The 22,266-nt window shown below is 36.3% G+C and overlaps 1 protein-coding gene and 1 long non-coding RNA gene across 3 annotated transcripts; one reads left to right on the top strand and one right to left on the bottom strand.

Moving 5' to 3' along the window:
* Nucleotides 1-2,089: 2,089 nt before the first annotated feature.
* LOC106664747 lies at nucleotides 2,090-7,770 on the top strand. Of its 2 annotated transcripts, XR_002910523.1 has the most exons (4): nucleotides 2,090-3,205; nucleotides 3,260-4,123; nucleotides 7,136-7,217; nucleotides 7,285-7,770. It is a non-coding gene; the product is annotated as an uncharacterized LOC106664747 (long non-coding RNA). The 2 variants fall into 2 exon arrangements; XR_001340221.2 differs by having other exon boundaries at nucleotides 2,090-4,123.
* LOC106664746 (heat shock protein 75 kDa, mitochondrial) lies at nucleotides 4,458-21,205 on the bottom strand. The gene is made up of 16 exons (XM_014390725.2): nucleotides 20,726-21,205; nucleotides 16,703-16,762; nucleotides 16,493-16,584; nucleotides 14,551-14,697; nucleotides 13,197-13,268; nucleotides 12,969-13,135; nucleotides 12,724-12,907; nucleotides 11,575-11,737; nucleotides 10,882-10,989; nucleotides 9,466-9,535; nucleotides 9,258-9,405; nucleotides 7,854-7,981; nucleotides 5,269-5,453; nucleotides 4,968-5,199; nucleotides 4,835-4,907; nucleotides 4,458-4,778 (listed from the first exon to the last, which is right to left on the bottom strand). Exons 1-16 carry the CDS (start codon nucleotides 20,856-20,858, stop codon nucleotides 4,635-4,637), a joined length of 2,106 nt encoding a protein of 701 aa, XP_014246211.1. The 5' UTR covers nucleotides 20,859-21,205; the 3' UTR covers nucleotides 4,458-4,634.
* Nucleotides 21,206-22,266: the final 1,061 nt, after the last annotated feature.

The raw sequence follows: 22,266 nt of genomic DNA, 5'->3' as shown, positions 1-22,266 counted from the left end.
TGGAGTTCTCTTCTTGACACTCGCTGCACCGTATTCTCCCAGTTTGGTTTGCCATAAACCAAAGCATGAACTGGGGCTTTGTACGCATCCCCTGTTCTAGGTATACTCTTTGGCACTTGCTATCACTAAACAGATGGAAACGTGATATCAGTAAACAACAGCATTCCAATTTCCAACCCAGTTTGGTTTGTCACAAAAGGGTGAATAAGTGTCCTCATCAACACCTTTTATGTACTTAGTTATTCAGATATCGTGAGATGCGGTCGGACGATATCTGACTAACTATCGATTAACGGTCACTAATCTCTACACACACCTTTTATGTACTTTTTCTCATGCCTCTTTCCTTTCAATCTATTGTCTGATGTATGTTTGTGGCAGTTTGGTATGCCACAAAAAGATTCAGGGCCAAGACTTGTCCTCATTGATCAATTTATCAACCTCTTCATTATATCGGACATGCTGCCCTGGTACCCAGACAAGGGTGATTTTGTTGTTAAACTCATTGTCTGATCTACATTTTTGCCAGTTTGGTATGCTGCAAAAGAGTTCAGTGCCAATAGGTGTCCTCATCGACAAATTTATCAACCTCTCTGTTGTCCCTCTGCTTGTATCTGCTGTTTCGAGTTTATATATCTCTGGAGTCTGTAGGTGCAGTTAGCGATCCATTCTAGTCTTAACATTTTTAGAATTTGTAGTTCTGTTAGTTCCTGCGACGGTCCTATGATGAACTTTTTTGCATGTATCTGTCAAACAATCTTATTGAATATACTTATTTTTCTATTATTTTTTGCAGTTTGGGGCTCAGGGCCAATCAGTCTCCCATAGACCAATATATCAGCCTCTTTGTTACTGCTTTATATGCCCTGGTAAATAAACAAGGGTGATGTTTCTCCCTTGTCTGATCTACATTTTTGGCAATTTGGCATACCATAAAAGGTTCAAAGTGTCCTATCGACGCCTTTGATGTACTTTTTGCATGCCTCCTGGACTATTTAATATTTTTAATCTATAGTCTGATCTATGGTTTTGGCAGTTTGGTATGCAACAAAGGGGTCCAGGGCCAATAGGCGCCTTTAACCAATTTATCTTCCTCTTCTATACCCTCTCTGTCTTGTGTGCCCTAGTGCCCAGATATGGGTAATTTTTGCTGTTTTCCCCAATTTCTAACATAGCCCTAATGCAATCCCAAAGGACTGGACTTTACCACCAGTGCAGTAATTTCCTTCAGTGCCAGCTGGCTATCTGAGTAGATTGCTTTTCTTCTGTTAACAATGCTACCTTTTTAATCTCTTTGGCACAGTGTTTAATAGCCATTATCTCAAGTTAGAAAGGCAGTATAATATAGGCTAATAAATTGGCACTGAAGTCCTCTTTGAACTTGATAATTATGCTTAAAATACAAAAAACGATGACATGACCTTAGCTCAGAATAATCGAATGGTGACTCCACCAAGGATTTGGGGGACTATTGGTTGATACATCCTAATTTATATTCAAAAATTCAATTTTAATGTCTTTTCTTAGGAATTGCTAGGCAACCTATCTGCCTGCTCATTGTACATGTGTCCTGAGTGCTCATGAACTCAGGCAAGGGTCAGGACATTATTGTCACTGACCACAAACTCTATGCAACTACCAACACATTTTGATTTCACCTCTCATTAAGCTAACACTTTCAGTGCAGCTTGCCTGTTCAGAAAGTGTGGATGCTATCTTTGATTGGATTCCAAGCCTTTTTCTGAATGAAAAATAGTAGTGCATCTACCTAGGTTTATAGTCACTGGATTCCTAGAACTCCAGCACTTGTGCCCTCCCCAGTTTTTGAGCCATCAGTAAGCAAATAAGCATTGGCTGTGGTGGGTATTATTTAATCCAGAACCTCTGTCTGGTTTAAAGTTAAAAACGAATTCAGGAGTTGTAGCATCAGTAGGTATACCTAATGAGCATAGCATGTTTTTTTTTTTTAAACGAGGGTATTTCAACTATTACGTTGTATGAGCCATGGGATGCCAGTGTTTTTGAGTATGTCGGGTTCGAATCCAGGGCCACTAGATTCGAAGTTTCGAACCCGGGATCTTACCTTACAGTGATGAACGCCGTGTCAACCGTTACAGCCACAACAGCTTTTTGAATGAGTAAGTTTAGCTAAGGTTAAGTAATAGTTCTAGTATGTCCTCATATATGTCTAAGGTACCGCATAGTAGCTTGCCCATTTTTGAATGCAGGGTGTTGGTCCACCACACAACTAAGGTTCAACTTAGGCGTGCTAGGTTTTTAGTACCACTTAGTAGTTTGATTGGCTTAGCTGCATGGTGTTTGTTCACTACACTTCTGATGGTCAACATGGGTTTGATGCACTAGGGCCATTTTCGGGTTCTGGATCGTTAAAATACGATTAAGCATTCTAGCCTTTAGCCTTTGAGTACCACATAGTAGCTCTACCACTTTAGACTGCAGGGTGTTGGTTCACCACACAACTAAGGGTCTGATGCCGTAGTGTCATTTTATGGTCCTTCCTCATCAAAATAAACTTAGGCTTTTTGTACCACTTAGTAATTTGATTGGCTTAGCTGCATGGTTTTTGTTCACTACACTTCTGATGGTCAACATGGGTCCGATGCCCTAGGGCCATTTTTGGGTCCTGAATCATCAAATTACAATTAAGCATTCTAGCCTTTGAGTGCTACTTAGTAGCTTTGTCATCTTAGCCTTCATGGTCGTGTCCACTACACTACTAAAGTTATGCAATGACCTGATACCATAGTCTCATTTTGTAGTCCCTAATCATCATAATACACTTAAGCATTCTAGCCTTTGAGTACCTCTTAGTTAGCTTGATTGGCTTAGTCTACAGGGACTTGGTCCACCACACTATTGATGGCATCAGTCCAATGTTGGTCCATTGGACTGATGCCATAATGTCACTTTGTGCTCCCGAATCATCAAAATACACTTAGGAAAGCTAGGATTTTAGTGCCACTTAGTAGCTTAATTGGCTTAGCTTAGGTCTTGGTCCATCACACTAATGACCCATGTTGCAGGTCTGACACCGCATAGACTGAGGATACTTGGTCTGCACCTCAACAGAACAAACTGTTATAATAGTCATTAGACATTTGGAACATCTATCATCTTCTAGGACGGCATTTCTTTGGAGGCACCGAGTTGGTACCATTTCACAGGCCTTGAATGGCTAATGAAGGTATATGACAATCCTATAAAATCATAGTTTGATAACTTTTTGTGCCTTTCTTAGGTTCTGAATCATTGTCTAATTCTTGGCCACATAAGGCAAAATGTGAGTGAGTTGTTACGCCCTGACTGTTCACCTCCCCGATTTTGGGACTTCCAGTCAAAATTTTAGAAAAAGTATCATTTTTGACGTTAGGGGTCGGAAAAATTCCATTTTTTTTTTTGTAAGGGGTATCTCTAACGTGGCACGGACTGTTGCCGACCTAGGAAAGAATGACGGAAGCCGTGTAATAGGGTTGGACGCCTGGATCGGGAACTGAGACAGCGGAGGCCGGGCGAACACAACGGCGGACGAGGGTAAGCAGGCAAGGTGAGCGAGCGGTGAGAGACGAGAGGAAAAAGAGGAAAAAAAAGGAGGAAAACCAGAGGAACGAGGGACATCCTTTTTTTTCCAGTGTGGGAAACGGCTGTTCTCCTCCGGGGACAGGATACGCATCCGGGCAGGAGCTAGGAGGGCAGACGTTGAGATGAGGCGCTCCGGCGAAGTCCGTGTGGTTTTTTTTTGTGTGTGTTTTAAGAAATAGGAAGTGTTCTTTTTGTGTTAAGAATTTTTTTTTGAGAGGATACTCCAATTATTGTAAATTTAATTTCGTTTGCGAGGCCTTCGTGTGGTAACCCTACTGTAAATCAAATCATAATTAATAGAATTTTGTTTCGTCTAAATTCAGATTGTTTCATTTTTTTTATTATTTATTTAGTTATTTGTTGTTAGTTATTGTTTCAATTTTTTTTTTCCGACCCCTGGCGAATGCCAGTCCACTGACTTTAATGACTGAGTAAGGTGAACAGTCAGATACTTACAAGGCAGCTCGTAGCGCAGGGGAATCGTATTCGTTTTAAGACTACAAGGTCCACGGTTCGAGTGCGAGTGAGTTCATTTTTTTTCTTTTCTTTTCCCCTTTTCTTTTTAGGGATTCACTATTTTCCCTGGATCAAATAGTGTGGCGCCTGACTGAAGTATTGGCTCCCCGAGAATCCCCCCCTTCTCCACTGAGCGTCAGTCAGCAAGTTACTACCAAAGGTAACAGAGTGCCTGAACACCACAGATGTCCAAAACCTTGAGTGGGCAGCGAGTCCAGACCTTACCTTAACTCGATCTAATTTTTTAAATATATTTCTGAGCATTTTTTTGTGTTAAACCACATAGAAAAATTTCATGGAGTCATGATTTTTTTGGACATGGAATGTAAATTATAAGCTCATTTTTCACATCGTTCATTGCTTCTTTATATTCACACACTTTCATGGCAATGTGATGATACTGTTGTGTATTTTTATACAAACAAAAACAAATTTAAGGAGGTAAAAAATTTTTTTTAAAAATAAATTTAAATCAATGATCACTACATAACATATACACAACTGTCTCATAAAAACAGTTATTTGCTTGTTTTTTCCTCTTGTTTAGGAGGTTCACTACGATGGGACTCTTCAAGAACAAGTTCCATTATCTTATTTACATTGTCTACCACTTTACGAGCATCCTCTAGTAAGCCTGCATACACCAGAGCGTTCTTAAATAACTGAAAATAAAATCGAAGTTGAGTTCAAAGTTAAATTAATGCTATGCTTTAATTACCTGTTCAGTTATAAGGGTAGCTAATTTTTCATTAGTTGGAATTAGTCGCTTCACTTGATTAATTAGTGGATGGCTGAAAAAAATGTTTTTAAAAATTAATTATATTATTACATAAATTATGTAAGTTATTTACTTTGGGTTCAGCTCAAGACGTGGTTTAATTAGTGTGTACTTCATATCGTCGTCTAGACCACGCGCTTGTAACTTCAGGTACTGTCGAGCATGTGCCATCTCTTCTACTGTTACTATACATGGATGATTTTTTAAACTTTTATTGACAATCGCTTTTTCAATCTTCTCCTTTAGAGTCTGTTTCATCCATGTTAGTAGTTCATCTATGTTGTTCTCCTTATTAGAGCCTACAACTACAACAAAACATAAAATCAATTTGGATGAAATGATGGTTTTAAATTAATTTATCAGTTTTAAAATACCTGATGAAGACGTTTCAGTTGGAGTATGTAACCTTGCACTAGCCTCAACTGAACAAAGAGGGATGTCGTTGACTGAATGGAGCTGCATTAAAACAAACTCGTCATACGGCTCATAGCAGAAAATAACTTCAACGTCTTTTTCAATTAACGCCTCCATGTAAGGAGAATTCATTGCGAGTGAACGACTAAAATAATAAGAAATAACCGAAATGTTAAACATAATTAATTCCTGTTTGTTTTTCATTAAATAGAAAATATTATTTGCAATTATAACTATAATTATATTTAGAAAATGCCTTCTTGTTCCAAATCTAAGTGTGAAAACCATTCAATAAAAAATGTCACCTAAAAGTGGTAATACAATTGGGACAGACTGTTAGCTTGCTCTGACACAAAACAGAATCGAAATGAGAAAAACAGAAGTGTTTTTTAAATAATTTGATTTTATCCCCTTTTTGTTTTGAAGTAATTTTTATTTTAATTCATTTACACTCTATGATGAAAATGGATTGACATTTAAAAGTTTTTTTTTATTGTCGCAAAGGGAAAACGGCAGTTCAGACTGGTAGGATTTTTCTTTTTTTTATTTATTAATTATGGTTATGATGCTATAGGAGAAAGCCATCCACTAAAGTAGAAAAGCAAGTAAGTGGTTTGCTTGGTTCATAAATGGAAATTTCAATTTGTAAGCATAAGTAGGCCTTGGTGGAAGGTCGTGGGTTCGTATCCCGCTCGTGACACTAACTTTTTCATTTCAACCAAAACCTTACATGAAAAGATTAAGTAATTGAAAGAAGTTATTCAGATATTGTATTGGAACTTCTTGAGGTCATTACAGGTGAATAAAGAACATCACTATTGGGTTTCACCAAGCTTTCGACGAATGTTCCGCCATCATCAGGGCCTAATTTATTAAAAAACAAAATTTACATGAACAAAGTTACATAACACATCTTATATAAATACTTTACAAAAATACAAATACGTACTTAACCCAATTGTTAGGAAAATTCAATTTATTGCATATGTTTTTTTTTTCTGAAGTAAAGGTGAAAATAAATCTATATACTAAAAAAACAAAAACCGTCTTGCTTAAAGTCTAGTGACCCTCATCGGTCATCCTTTGGTTTCACTTTTTCATAAGTTAACACTAAATCTCAGGTACATAGTCGTATATAGTTAAATTATAATTTTAAGAATTTTAAGTTAAATAACAATAAAAAAGAAAGAAAAANGGTTTTTTTTTTAATTGGCCTTATGATCTTGCATATTAGCCATAGTACGAATTCTTGTGTGCTCAAATTGGGGGTTATCGGGAAAAAAGGGCCAGAGGCGACGGTGGGAATCGAACCCACGACCGCGGCGTGAGAGTCTCTCATGCTAACCACTTGGCTACCGCGGTCCCCGAGTTTTAGTGTTAACTTATGAAAAAGTGAAACCAAAGGATGACTGATGAGGGTCACTAGACTTTAAGCAAGATGGTTTTCATTTTTTTAGTATATAGATTCATTTTCACCTTCACTTCAGAAAAAAAAATGCAATAAATTGAATTTTCCTAACAACTGGGTTAAGTATGTATTTGTATTTTTGTAATGTATTTATATAAGATGTGTTATGTAACTCTGTTCATGTAAATTTTGTTTTTTAATAAATTAGGCCCTGATGGCAGAACATTCGCCGAAAGCTTGGTGAAACCCAATAGTGATGTTCTTTATTCACCTGTAATGACCTCAAGAAGATCCGATACAACATCAGTTTAAACTACGTAGGTCGATCAACGTCAACTAGAAGTTATTCGGTTAATAGATCACTAAATATAATAGATTGTAAAGAATGGTAAATATAAAACTGTATTTCTATTTTTCAGGGTTTTCTAAACTTTTAAAACAGTTTCTGCTAAGTTTTGAAAATGGAGTCTAACAAGGAAGAGCTGTCCAATGAAGAAAAAGGTAAAAATTGATATTTGGAGCATATTCTAAATCGCTGTACAAAATGTTGACCAATCAACTTTTCTAGAAGCTAAACTACTTCTGACTGGACATGATAAGTGTCTGGTGTTAGGTAATATTCTAACCGTCAACCAGTCCTTCATCTTCTTATTACCTCCTCGTACCTACTTCGTTTAATATCTGGAGGACAAAAAAGACAAATCCTTGGCGTAAAGTGTAGCGAAAGTGCTGAAGGGCAAGGTAAGAAAGTGAGAAATGCATCTTCTGCCTAGGTTGCACTACGGATGACAGAAAAATTGAACTGTGTCTCCAGCACTTTGGAGTTGAGTTGTATGAGTTTTCCCTGAAGGAGCAACAACAATGTTTTGGATTTGGAGAGGCTCCAGTGAATAATTTTTATTTTCTTTCAGACCTCTTCAATAAAAAAAATAAAATAAAACTCGGCCCAATTATTTGAATTAAACCAATAAATCATTAAATTTATTTTAATTTATCAGCAATGTGATCATGATATCAAGGCTCATCCATCACTTTTTGATGATTGTGGCTTTTTTTTCTACTTCAAGCTATTCACATAACATTATAAAAAAAAAAACATTAAAACTGAAAATATCAATTTGTTAAATGTAAACAAACCTTGGTGCTGACAAATAGTAAATTTTCTTTTGGTCTGCTTGCATTTTGCTCACATACTCTTGGATACTAGTTAATTGCCCTGCAGGTGTTTTGGATGTCTCATAAAGTAATAATTTGCTAATATCTTCCTGAAAGTTAAAAGGTAAATGAAATTATCTTCAGTAATAAATATTTCAATTATGTTAATAAAAAAAAATTGCAAAACTGAACAATAAACAGAATCCAATTCTATGTTTTATTGTATTCGTGTATTAAATAATCTTAACACACCACCCACCAAAAAACGGGGTTGAATGCCTGTTATGAATTTTCGGGGCATGCGCAGTTGAGTTTTGGCGCCTCATCACACCTGATCTCAAACTGTCAGTTTGATATTCCAGCAGGTTATCACACCATGTTTGTGTCCGGTTTTTGACAATTAATATATTATAATTAATTAAGGTTTTTAGTTGAGATAAAAAAGTCAATGGCACGAGCGGGATTCGAACCCACGATCTTTGGCTAGATACGCCGCTGCTCTACCACTTGAGCTATCGTGACCTCGATCCACTCGGACAACAACTTCCCATCTCAACCCCACCTTTTGAGTTTTCCCTCCTTTTTGCCATTTTTCAAATGTGTAATCTATTCGATTCTCGGCGACAAATGAAATGGCCACGGAGAGCTTTAGTGAAGTATACTTCATTTTCAATCATTAAATTCACTAATTTCGTGGTCCGCTTGACCAATTAATATATTATAATTAATTATAATTACACGACATTTGAAAAATGGCAAAAAGGAGGGAAAACTCAAAAGGTGGGGTTGAGATGGGAAGTTGGTGTCCATGTGGATCGAGGTCACGATAGCTCAAGTGGTAGAGCAGCGGTGTATCTAGCCGAAGATCGTGGGTTTGAATCCCGCTCGTGCCATTGACTTTTTATGTCAACTAAAAACCTTAATTAATTATAATTTTTATTAAAGAAAATTTAAAAATGTATGTTATTTCAAATAAATCTGAAAATTAAAGCTTTATCTCTTTTTAAATGCTGCAGTCCCAGATCAATTACTGCAAGCTGTCTGAGTTGTTATTCTGGTATGAAAAGAATATATGAGAACATCACACAGTGGTTAGCATGAGAGACTCTCACGCCGCGGTCGTGGGTTCGATTCCCACTGTCGCCTCTGGCCCTTTTTTCCCGATAACCCCCAATTTGAACAACATATATAAGAGATTCGTCATGGCTAATATGCTAAGATCATAAGGCCAATAAAAAAAAAAAAAAAAAAAAATTGGAAACAAGCGTTCAGGTGTGTGCAATCATAAATGACAGATTAGTTGGCAACTGGTTTGTGAGTGCGTGTTGGAACAAACTTTATATCCAATAACTTTACAAAAATATATATTAAAAATAATTGACATACTCTATCATGTTTGTTGTCCATGGCGATTATCCCTTCTTTGAAAAAAAGTCCAAATTCTCGGTAGAAAAGAGTATAGTTTTCCTTATCTTTTGCCGACCTTTCTTGAAGAAATTTAATGATTTTCTTTGTAATTGTTGAACTAATAGTCCTGCAATTGTTCAGTAAAATATCAATGTATATTTTATGTATATGTTATATAGTTTGCTACCTTAGCAGGGCCGTATTTTGTAAAATCTCTCTGCTTAGATTCAAAGGAATGTCTTCAGAGTCCACAACACCTAAAGACACATAAATTCAAGTAAAAATTGGTTTATATTCGATTGAAAAATCAAAGTTAAAAGTACTAAGTTAACATTATAAATTTAATATTACGTTATTCTTTTAGGCAGTATCGTTAACAGAAGAATAACCATCTACTCAGACAACCAGGTGGCACTGAGGGAAATCATCGCATTGGTGGTGAAGTCCAGACTCATTTGGGATTGCATTAGGGCTCGTCAAACATTGGGGAACAATGTCAACGACAAACAACAAAATTACCCTTGTGTGGGTGCAAGAGCACACAGGGCAGAGGGGCAACAAAGAGATCGATAAATTGACTAAGGAAAGTTTGATGAGGACACCTACAGGTGGTGGAGTGTTTGATATTCCTCCATAACCCTCCACATATATTACATACCTAATCAATTTGGGCTTCGATGGTCTATTCAATATTCCACTACATTCACGCTAATAAATATATTCACTCAACATACACAAAAGAGATAGCAGTAATTACACAGTACAGTAGCCCTGTTTCCATCTTTTTCCAAACATTCCCTGGATGTTGGATGCATATTTCAAAAATGCAGTCGCCACATTTAGCTGGTATGCTTTTTTTTTACCAGGATGAAATTCAAATAAATTCTCCAGAGAATAAGTACTCTAATTTTACGTTTTACTATGTTGCCATGTCAACACTTTAAAATTCCTCAAATAGCTGGCTGTTTTCAAGTTCCAATTCCTCTGCTAAAGCATGGTACATGCCTAAATGATAACCCTTTGTATCCAGACTTGATCCACTTTTTTTTCAAAGTTTTTTCTCCCTGTTAAGTACAAAACTAATAATGGTGCTGCTACTTCTCTTTTTTCGTATTGAAGATATCTTGTCTAAAAATGGACTCACTGGACAGTGGTGAGAGTGTGCCTAAACGGTCTGAAGCCGACTCGGTGCAAAGGTCTCTGAGATTAACTCTCAAGAGCTCTGACTGTGAGTTCCTCTCACGTGTAAACGCACCTTAAGAGTGGCTGATGATGTGGAAAGTGGTGTTGGTGAGTATCATTTGCAGTAAGGTCATTTTGCAAATTAATTCACTATTGGATTTAGTTGTGGCTGACTTGTATTGTTTGTTTGGTACATTTTCACTTGCTCCACATAAATAATGAGAAGGTCTGGAAAAGTTTAACAATGTTTATGAATATTATGTCGGTGGTTTTGTATTTTCGAACTTTCCTTCCCCACAAAAAATAGTCAATGCAGACGCTAAATGCCCTTTTATCGCTTAGCAATAAGGGTATAGAGTGTCTGTGCTAATTTTAATTTTTAATGATTTAAAAAATCATAGATAATTAAGAAAAACCTTACCTCGGACGAATCTTAACCATTTTGGTATAATTTCTTCGGCTTTATTCTTTATTAACACTCTCCGTGCGAAGAGAGCAATTCCACCATGAACTGCAGGGTCGAAAAATACTAAAACAAAGGAATATTATAAAAGCGTCTGAACCATTTGCATTTCCATAATTAAATGTACGTGTATTAAACATTTTTGTGTATTATATATTTTGATTTAATATATTTATATTGATTTTGGCAAAGATTTTGAGTGGGATCATAAAAATGCTTAAAAAGAACATAACTTTTTATTAAATAGATGAAAATTGATTAAAACAAAATAAGTAAACTAAGTAAAAGGGCATTTGTTTCATATAATTAATGTAATTTTTTTTTCTACAGGAGTAGCTAATTCACAAGAGCAGAGGTTATATCAACCCCTGGGGGTGCCGGTGTTTTTGAAAAAAAAAAAAAAAAAAAAAAAAAAGTCCGTTTGTAAGTACATTGGGTTTGAATGCAGGGCCGTGGATTCGAACCCGGGACCTTTACCTTACCGTGATGAGCACTTTGTCAATGCCTAAACCATTGCAGCCACTGACACCCTATTAATGTCAATAATGCTTAAATGTTCCAAAACTAAGTATAATATCATTAATAAAAAAAAATCATGAGACTTAAATTGTAAATAAAACTAATAAATACGAAATGTTTTAAAAAATATACCAGGTCGTGATTCGGGGAAATATAAGACGGCATTGATAGAATATGGTACATCCACTTTGTAGTGTAAGACAAACCTTGGCGAGTCATTGGCATTTGTCATGTATTTATAGAACTCCTTGTGCTTCTCGATTGACACTTCTCTGGGATTCATCAACCAAAGTGGCTACAAAATTAAAATAATAAATAAATCATGGTTCAATGTGCAATACTGGACATGAAATTCTGCAAGCAAAACATTTGCCATTAGCCTCAAAACATTTTCTCTAATTCCACTATTTTTCATGGTCCACTTGCCCAATTAATATCAGTTAACTAATTAAGGTTTTAAGTTGAGATAAAAAAGTAGTGTCATAAGTGGGATTTGAACCCACGACCTTCAGCTATATGCTGCAACTCTACCACTTGAGCTATCGTGACTTTGAGATCGAAGGTGGGTTCGAATCCCGCTCATGACACTACTTTTTTATCTCAACTTAAAACCTTAATTAATTGAATTTTCACTAGTCAGTGTTGTTATAAACTACATTGAAACAAAAATTTCCAATATAAAATGCATTTAATTAAATTTGTAACTATATGTAACACAACTTGCTCATTGTTATGTACATGTGTATATTTAAGAACTAAGGACATCAAAAAGACAGTATACAGAAGAAATTAGTATAGAAAGTGGTATTTTTAGTTTTGGTATTTTTTTATGTATGCATAGCACTTTTTTCCCCTGAAAAATGAAATTCTTCTGAAATAAAGACATAAGCATGAAAAGTAAATAAGAAAAATTCATCTAAAGCTTTTCAGAGAAAAAAAAAATTGAATGGGACTATTTTATGTGTTTTTTAGTGACCAGTTGTTCGATAATTTGTTGAAGTCGTGAGGAGTGGTCAGGAATAAATTTGAGAGTGCCCAACATGTAAGAATGGCACAATTACACAAACAACAAACACTCCGAGCCCTGAAGATGATCTCAATAAAGATCGAAACGTTGGCACGATAAAGAAAATGTTTTTCTGAAACCTACATCACACCAGACCGCATCTCACGATTTGTGAATAATCATCGACTAACGGTCACTAATGATCACACATAAAAATGTTATATGAGACTCTTGGCAAATTGTTTGCAACAAAATTAAACCATTAAATAAATTACCTGTATAGTATTTGCTTGTGCGCCATCAAGAATGATTGGGTAGCTGACAAACGAGCTGTATTTCTTTATTATTGTATTAACTGTCGAGTTATCAGCAAATTCTCTGTTTTCAGTCTTCAAATAGATTACAATTTTGGTACCTGGGTCAGCTCTTTCCACTGGTGAAATCTCAAAAGACCCAGAACTACACAAAATAAATCAAGAATTGAACTCAACAAACTGTTTGATATAAAAAATATACATACCCATCAGAAGACCATTTAAGACCTTCACTACCAGGTTTGATAGTTTTAGTAAAGACTTCGACTTTGTCAGCTACCATAAATACACTGTAAAACCCTACTCCAAATTGTCCAATAACTGTATTGGTAAGATTTGACTGTCCTCTTTTTTTAAGCTCATCTATAAAAGCCTGTAAATATATTTGAAAGATTATTATTTAAAAAAAGGTCGATTAATGGTACAGAAAATACCTTTGATCCAGATCGAGCAATTGTTCCTAAATTACGGATGAGTTCATCCTTGCTCATACCAATACCATTATCCTAGAAAATTATGAACGTTTATTGAAAGGATATACAAGAGAGGGTGTTAGTAGTATTAAATAGCAACAGACCATAACCTAACCACCTTTATGTTGCAATTAGGCTTTAGTTTTCAGTGCATTTCATTTTGACGAAGTGTAAGCAGCATAAGTTTTTTTTTAAATTCCTAAAATTCTTTTGTACCCACGAAATGCAATTTTGCATGAAGCTTACTTTTCTGCTTCCATTTGAAGAAAAAAGCAGCTGAAGGTGGGGACCATGCTTCATCAATTCAAGTTGTGACTGGTTAAAAGTGATGGTTATGACAATGGAGGTTAAGTAAAGTAACATGAAACAAGGCACATTTGAAGATGCAAAATTGAAAGCATTGAATTAAAACTGATGTCAAACGAAAGAACTTGCAGAATCTTTGGGAGTGACTCAACAATTTCATTACATCTCAGGTTCATTAAGCCATGGGAATGGCCCAAAAGCAAGGCAATTGGGTGCCTGACGAATTAAAGCCCAAGAGATGTGGAAAGGAGATTTTTCGCTTACGAACAGATTCAAAGACTGAAGGTTTTTTTCCCATCAAATTGTAACTGGTAATAAAAAGTGGATTCATTAGGACAATCCAAAGCGTAAAAAATTGTGAGGTAAGCTCGGCCATATATCAACACCAACAACAAAGTCAAATATTCATTTGAAGCTCTTCACTGTAATCAATTGGGTGTAGTATATTATTACCATCACGGGGGTCGGTACTGACAATTGATATGTTTGAGCTGAGCATTGAAGGAGAAAAAGAGGCACGACGAAGTGATTTATGATTTTGTCTTACCCAAGCCACTATATTCTCCAGACATTGCTCCTTCCAACTTGTTTCGATCAATGACTCATGCTCTGTGCAGCACTTCCGTTCTTACGAGGAAGGCAAAAAATATTATTTTACAATTATTTCATTGCCTCTAAACGACCAGTTTTTTTTTTTCAATGCAGAATTCGCATGATGCTAGAAAGACGGGGAAAAGTGGCCAGTGATGGACAATGCTGTGAGTAATCAATTTGTAACCATTTCTGCACAATAAAGCGCCAATTTTTACTAAAAATCCTTTAAAACTTACTGTTAACGAAACAATGAAATTGTGTTTGGGTAAAAAATGTACAATAAAATCAAGACTTAGCTGTATTTATGATTAAAAAAAACAAAAAGTTATGTACACAAAAAAACATAGAACTAGAATACACCCCCCCACCAAAAATAAATAGATAAAATAAAAAATAAAAATCTGTTAAAAATTACCTCTATTACTATTGTGCGGTCCTGTTTGTTAGTACTGACTGTAATTTTCATTTCGGAATCATTTGGTGGAGCTCCTTCCGAAATTCTGTAATACCTAGCTTTTTCCAGTGCGTCGCTTGCATTAGAAATTAGTTCTCTTAGAAACACCTACAAGTTATACCAGTTAAATTTTATAGTACGTACAAATTTAAACAAAACCACTAACAAATAAAATATTATTGGGGATATTATTTATTCTGCTGTTTTAGGATATACAAGGTGATTCATGAATAATGTGCCAAATGTGTTTCTGCATCCAAAAATCTCTTGAATTGATATGATTCTCAATAATAAGGGTGATTTTTTTTTCCGATTTGAATCTCGACTTTATCCATAAAAGCACACCTATTTTCTAAAACCTCCATATCAAAAAAATTGAAAACAGTGCTAAAAAAATGGAATAAGCCTCCAGTAAGAAAACATCCTACCAGTTGTTCCATTTTATTTGTAACAGAAATAACGCAAACGTTTAGTCATCCAAGACAATGGAAGTATTTTGGGTTCAAGTTCCGCTGATTCAAATCTGAGACCTTTCAGTGGCAAGTCGCCTGACTACCTCCTTTGTATCCAGAGGTCCTCGAATATAAAACCCCTATCCTTTTTAAATCTGCAGGTTTAATCTTGAATTTAGAAATTCCAATTATCCACAAGTGGTACTACGAAACACACTCTCGGGGTGATTCAGAATGATCGATTTGTGCGTAACCTGATTCTAAAAAAAAAGTGTGATAATGCGGTATTATGATGCCATTTCCATCTTTTTTCATATGTTTCTCACTTAGTATATTGTTTTTCAGAAAAATCTTGGAATATCACCTTCACCCCCCACCCCTTAGAAAAACATAGCCAGCTCTAAAGGCCCTCCAAGCATACGAGATCAACTCAAAACTTGAAACTGCTTAAATACCCTAAAAAAACTGATTTAGTGACTGGAGATTTTTAGTGGCCTTGAGAAGGGCTAATGTTGGGACTCTTGACTGGAGTCCAATTACAGGTGTAGAGCTGAATATTAATGGAGCGGAAGTCAGTAGTGAGCAAAAGGCCCTATGCAGCAAGCAGCCACGTTGGCAGCACCTCTGAGTATAAGCAGGGGTTCAACCTGCTTAAAACAGACTTGTAGACTTATTAGCAATTATCCTCTCCTCTCTGACCCTTCTCCGGTCCACCAAAAATCCTAGTCACTAAACTGGGATCTATAAATATCCTAACGCTAAAGCAGGTACCAGGTCATGAGGTAATTTCAGGCAGTGAGGTAGCAGATATGGCTAAAAAGAGAACCTTGGAATGGAAGAAATACCAGCTATAGTCACATTAAAAAAAAGCACTCAAATCTTGGGCAACTAAAGAACACAAAAAACACTGTAAGCATAAACCTTAACAACATAAAAACAGCCCAAGGAACAAAGAAGAAAGAATCCTACTCAACAGAAATGAACTAAAAACACAACCGGTCATGCTCCAGTACAATACCTTTAAAAAATAGGATTATTAATGGATGACCAATGTCGATTATATGTAGAAGAGACAGACAACAGAAAATATCTTATGCAACTGTCAACTATGGCATCTGAGAAAACTGTTCTTGAGCTATGTAGACCTTGAGATCTTTCTAAAGTATTCCAGGAATTCGGTTAGTACAGATCACCTCAATAGACAAACGTATAAGTGCTAAAAGAATCTTTCAAAATGAAGGAAAATGTACTTCAATTCCCCCTCTGAAGGAAGATAAGAGAAACTTTTCTGTTGCATTTTGAGTGTACAAACACCTGAACTTCGACATACTATTCATGAATCACTCTGTATGGACAAAAATCAAAATAAATTTAACACCCAATAACACTTAATGGTATAGAATATAATAAATAAAACAGCAATAAACAATGTTTTTTTTCTCTCAACAAACCTCTTTTTCAGAGTATAACGATTTAGCGACAATGTCCAGAAGCATTCTCGTTTCTGCTTGGAATTCAAATTTTTGTCCAGGACCCTGAGATACTAAATAAATTGTACAATTAAAACTTTATTGTCTACATGAAGCAATATTTACTATAATTAGGGGGGGAAAAGGTATTCTGTGATGTGAGTTTTTGAATATATGCAAAATATGTATTACCATCCTCTTTCATACTTGGCTCTGCGTTGGTACATAATGTCCTTATCCAATTTCCATTAGCTACAACAGAATAAACACACTTATTAACAGAAGAAACATATAACAATAAGTTTAACATAAAATTAAAATAACTATTAAAAAAAAGGTAATTTATCTGGAAACTGACTGGTAAGAGTGTAATAAACATTTAATGCACATTCTTGTACACAGCACAGTTTTCCTAAAATGATACAATTTTTTTATATTTTCCTTAAATAAAAGATTGTTACTTTTTGTGATAAAGAATATTAATCTTATTCAGGAACCTGGTTCATCCTCCCATAAAAAGATAGGTAAACCAGGATGATCAGACTAATTGTACATTCAATTAATTAAGGTTTTAAGTTGAGATAAAAAAGTCAGTGTCACGAGCGGGATTCGAACCCACGACCCTCGGCTTGATACGCTGCTACTATACCACTTGAGCTATCATGACTTCGATCCCCTCGGGCACCAACTTCCCATCTCAACTCCACCTTTTTGAATTTTCCCTCCTTTTTGCCATTTTTCAAATTCGAATCCCGCTCATGACACTGACTTTTTTTATCTCAACTTAAAATCTTAATTAATTGAATATTATTGGTCAAGCAGACCACGAAAAATAGTGAATCTAATTGACAACATATTGACACAACTACAACTTTGACTAATATTGGCTAGATGAATAATTATACATTTTTTCAATATACATTTATTCTCAGTCACTACAACATGAAATCAGCAACTAAATAAAATCATATAGAAAGTGAAAATTGCCACTGGTAGGAGCCTTAGGGAAAAGCTGGGGACTCAACTGAAACATGTTCCTAAGATTAAACAACTGTTTGCTGGACATATGAATTAGCTATGAATCAGTGGTTTGGTGGAAAAAGATATTACAGCCAAGGGTGTTCAGGATTCTCAGTACTGCTCAGAGCATACCTGAGCATCACCGGGACGATGAGAAAGACCCCCCCCCCCCAATCCTCCTGGAAGTCCTCTGACTCTACCACTACACATTTTCTTCCAGGGAGAAGCTAGAAGCACAATTCACAGGCTGATGCAGGATCGATAGCTTATTTGCATAACAATGACAATTAAAGCATCAGGCAGACAAGCTTTTGGGTAAACCTGTTGATGCCATGACCCCAAAATTCAGATTTGATAAAAAATTTCAAATTATTGGGTTGTCTGGAAAATAATGCAGGTTTTCATGTTTTCTTTCAACTACCCCTCTATATAATCAACTATTTACGCTTGATGGATTATTTTTTTGTATGAATGTCAACACTTTTTAATACCCTTCCAAACAAAAATGCTTGTTTACCTCAGTAGCATTTTGTTAATTGGGAATAATTCATTATTTACTAAGATGTCAACATGTGATTTTCGTTTTTCGAGTTTAAACTATATTGAAACAGTGCCTAAAAAGCCAGAAAATTTAATGAAGTCTGGGGCGATGCCAGAGAGAGAGCACCGTTCAAGATGGTTTAAAAAAATTCAAGAGGGAGACCTTAGCCTTGAAGAAAGAGAAGATCGGGGAAGGATTTCTTCCCTAGATGATGATGTTATGCGAGCTTTGGAAGAAAATCCCAGATCAACTGTTTAAGAACTCGCACAGAATCTTTCAGTTAGCAAATCGACTGTCGCTGACCAATTTAAGGCAATTGTACAGGTGAAAAGGTCGAAAGTTGGATTCTTCTTGCATTAAATGACAACCAAAAAAATCATCATTTGAAGTTGGCGTAACACTTCTTTGTCAAAACAAAAACACCTTAGAAGTACGTAAGAAGAAGCAGCACCACTAAAGCCCCGAATCATTAAAATGATGACTTTTTGGTGGACTTCATTTGGGCTGATTTACTACAGCTTCTTGCATCCTGGGAAAACAACAATGCTGAAATATAAGCCTTGGTCAACATGCTACTGTCTTTCATCCAGACACTGTGACTATCACACTAAGCCAAGGAGACTAAAAGGCTAGGTATTATTAACATATTAACAAAAGAATAGCCACATACTTAGACAGCTACACTAAGGGTAACTACTTTATCGGTAATACCGTCCAGAGCAGTTTGGGACTGCATCAAAACCCTGTCAGAAATTGGGGAAAACAACAAAATTACCCATGTCTGGGTACGAGGCACACAGGACAGAGAGGGCAAAGAAGAGGACAATAAATTGGTTGATTAGGACACCTATTGGTTCCTTTTGAAGCATACCGAACTGCTAAAAACACAGATCAGACAATGGATTAAAAAAAAAAAAAATAGTCCAGTACAAAGGCTTGCGACAAAGTACATCAAAGGCGCTGATGAGGACACCTATTTGCCCTGAAACCTTCTGTGGCATAGCAAATTGCCAAAAATGTAGATCAGACAAGGGGGAAACATCATCCTTGATTATGTACCAGGACATATAAAGCAGAAGGCAAACAAGAGGCTGATAAATTGATCTATGAGACAATTATTGGTCCTGAACCCCAAACTGCAAAAATATAATAGAAAAATAAGTATACTCAATGGGATTGTGTTTGACAGATACATGTGAAAAAGTTCATCATAGGACTGTTGCAGGAACTAACAGAACTACAAATTCTAAAACATGTTAAGACTAGAATAACAGATTGATTGCTAACTGCAAACTACAGACTCCAGAGGTATATAAACTCAAGGCAGCAGATATGAGCAGAGGGACAACACAGACACTAATAAATTGGTCGATGAGGACACCTGTTGGCTCTGAACCCTTTTGTGGCATACCAAACTGAGAGTATATGGAGCAACAAGCGCCTAGAAGAGAACATCAATTGGAATGCAGTTATGTTTACTGATGTCACGCTTCTGTCTTTATAGAAGAGTCTACCGAGAACAAAGCCCCAGTTCGTGGTCCCTTCTTTGCAGTTTGGAGGAGACAGTGTAATGGTCTGGGCAGGGATTTACACTGGAGGACGATCTGGCCTTTTTATTGTTGATGGCAACCAGACCACAGTCCGCAATGCCAGACCTCAGAGAGGCAGAGTTGTTCATCTATGTTTACAAAACCTGGGAATTTCCCATCTCCTCCTTCCCCCATTGTCTACAGATCTCAATCCCAATGAGGCGAGAAGTCTTTTTGATCACCATCCACAGCCAGTTGACCTGCAACAACTGAGTGCAGTGTTGCAACATGTAGTGAAATTCTTTATGAAATTTGTGACGTTATTAACAGTATGCCTAACAGGCCCAGAGGTTTCAGATAACAGAAGACATTATACACGGTACTGTTTAAAAAAATTATTGTGTCCAATAAACAAAATTATGAAATTAAAACCTTTTATTTTGTTATTTTTCTATAAATTAAGTTTTCCTTCAGTAAGGAAACAATAATTTCTAATAGAATTAGAATTACGAGACCTCCTAGGAGGCCCTTTGGCCTCTCCCTGATGGATCAGGGGGAGTCATCTATTGGTGCCTGAGCAACCCCAAGGTTGGGCTCTGATCGGGGCCATCAACTTCTTTTGTCATTTCGGCACCCTTACATTCCCTAAATAATTTCTAATAAATTTTAATGCAATTTATAATAAAAAAAAAAAAAATGCTAGGGAATATACTACAAAATTGGCAATATCCATATTCAGTTTTGAGCAGTTTAGACTCGAGGCAGCAGAAACAAGCCTGCACAGATGCTGTCAGTAAGAAGACAGCAGAACATGTGTGGTTTATGCTGGATGAGATACCTACACATGTGCTTGAAGATACTCACAGAAGTCCTTAAGAAAGCTTTAAGAAATGGTAAAAAGTCATAGATAATAATGGAGATAAACAATAGACCAATAATGGTTGTTATGTCTAAGTCATAGAGGCCCTTTTAACCGGTCAATATATGTAAAGTTGAAAAATTGAGTTGAGATTTGACATTTTACATTACGGACAGCTGTAGAAGGTGAATGACAAAGACTTTTTTTTCCTCTATCTACCTCGTTTTACAAAATTATTCACATAAGAAAAAATTTTTTAAACTTACAATGTGTCTTGCACGCGCTTAAGTTTCTTGAAGTCTGGCTGTAGTATGTCCTGTAGATGTATCTGGCCAACTTCGGAGAACGGTACTTTCTTAGGGCAACCAGTGGCCGAAAGCATTCTCTCACAGCGGACATTCCGACTTAAATTCGTAAGTTTAAGTCAAAAAAGCCGGATTTATTCGTCTGTGTAGCGGTTGTGTAATGAAATGTGCACACACGAAACCTCACAGTTGATAACGGCGAAGGTCTCGGCCAACGTCCCGATTGACTGAACTACGACGTAACACGGGGCCGACGCGAAAAATACAACGTAAAATAATTTGGTGGCTAATCACTTCGAAAAATTTGTCTAGACTGGACTAATCGTCTCCTTGGAAACGAAAAATAGTTCGCTTTTAATGCAACTGTCCGTTTCCTTGGTAGCTAGTGCACGACTTCGCATCCGAGGACCAGCGAAAGACCAAAGACTCGTCCAGATATCTCCATTTTATAAATCGAGGAATTATGACTATCCTTTCCTCCACCGACCTTAACTTCTGTAAATCATTGCCATACCTTGGAAAGTGCGCTCTTTCTTATAAGATATATCAGCACGTTCCTAGGTGCCTCTTCGCGCACCTCTTTGGTGTGACCTTGCCGAAGTGACTACCGTAACTGAGCTAGTACTTCACATTCACAAAGGACATGTGCCGATGTCCCTGGTTCCTCCTGACAGAGCCGGCAAGTTTCCGCCTCAGCTATGCTTAAGGTAGTTAAGAGGGCAGTGGCCAGTATAGAAGTCTACCATTTTCCTCAAATCCTACCTGTTGAGAAGTTCATTCGTTTTACTTTTTGTGAGATTTATGAATGTCTTAGTTTGCCTCATACCTGGTGCGTTTGAGTTTTTTCTTTTTCAATCTATTATTCCTATTCCAATAAGCACTTAGTTGTGGTTCTGATCCCATGGGTGAGAGGGGTGCTTCTTTTTTGGCTAGTCGGTCAGCCAGTTCATTTCCTTCTAAGCCTTCATGTCCAAGGTGGCATTAAGGTAATCTATACTTTTTAAAAGGATAGTTCCTACTCACAGTAAGTTGTTTTGCACGACCGGATTTCGAGCCTTTTAGCTCATCATCAGGTTGAAGGACTTCTGCAACCACGTCTCTCGACATGAATTGCCCAAGTGAAACCGCTGATACCTCCGCCAACGCGACGTTCCAATTATCAGCTGATTTTTTTTAATGACGCTCAATTTGAACGTGCAAAACGCGGAAATTATAACACAAATAAATATTAGAATAATAAATACTTAATATTACTATAAATTACTATAAAAATAATAACAATTAAAATAATTAGTTTAATTATTTGGATGTTTGATATTATTTATGTACATATTTAAAATNGTTAAAAGAAATTGCAAGCCATTGGGGAATTTGGTCACTACGCCGGTTTGTTATCACTCTATAATCGACCACAAATTTATCCACACATACACAAACACTCACGCTAATAAATACTTTCATAAAAAAAGACAACCTGTCAAACAAAATGTACAATTAAAAGA

This window comes from Cimex lectularius, unplaced genomic scaffold (genome assembly GCF_000648675.2).
Source record: "Cimex lectularius strain Harlan isolate CLEC.00 unplaced genomic scaffold, Clec_2.1 scaffold154, whole genome shotgun sequence".
Classification (NCBI taxonomy): Eukaryota; Metazoa; Arthropoda; class Insecta; order Hemiptera; family Cimicidae; genus Cimex; species Cimex lectularius.
This window is presented reverse-complemented; position numbering and strand designations above follow the sequence as displayed.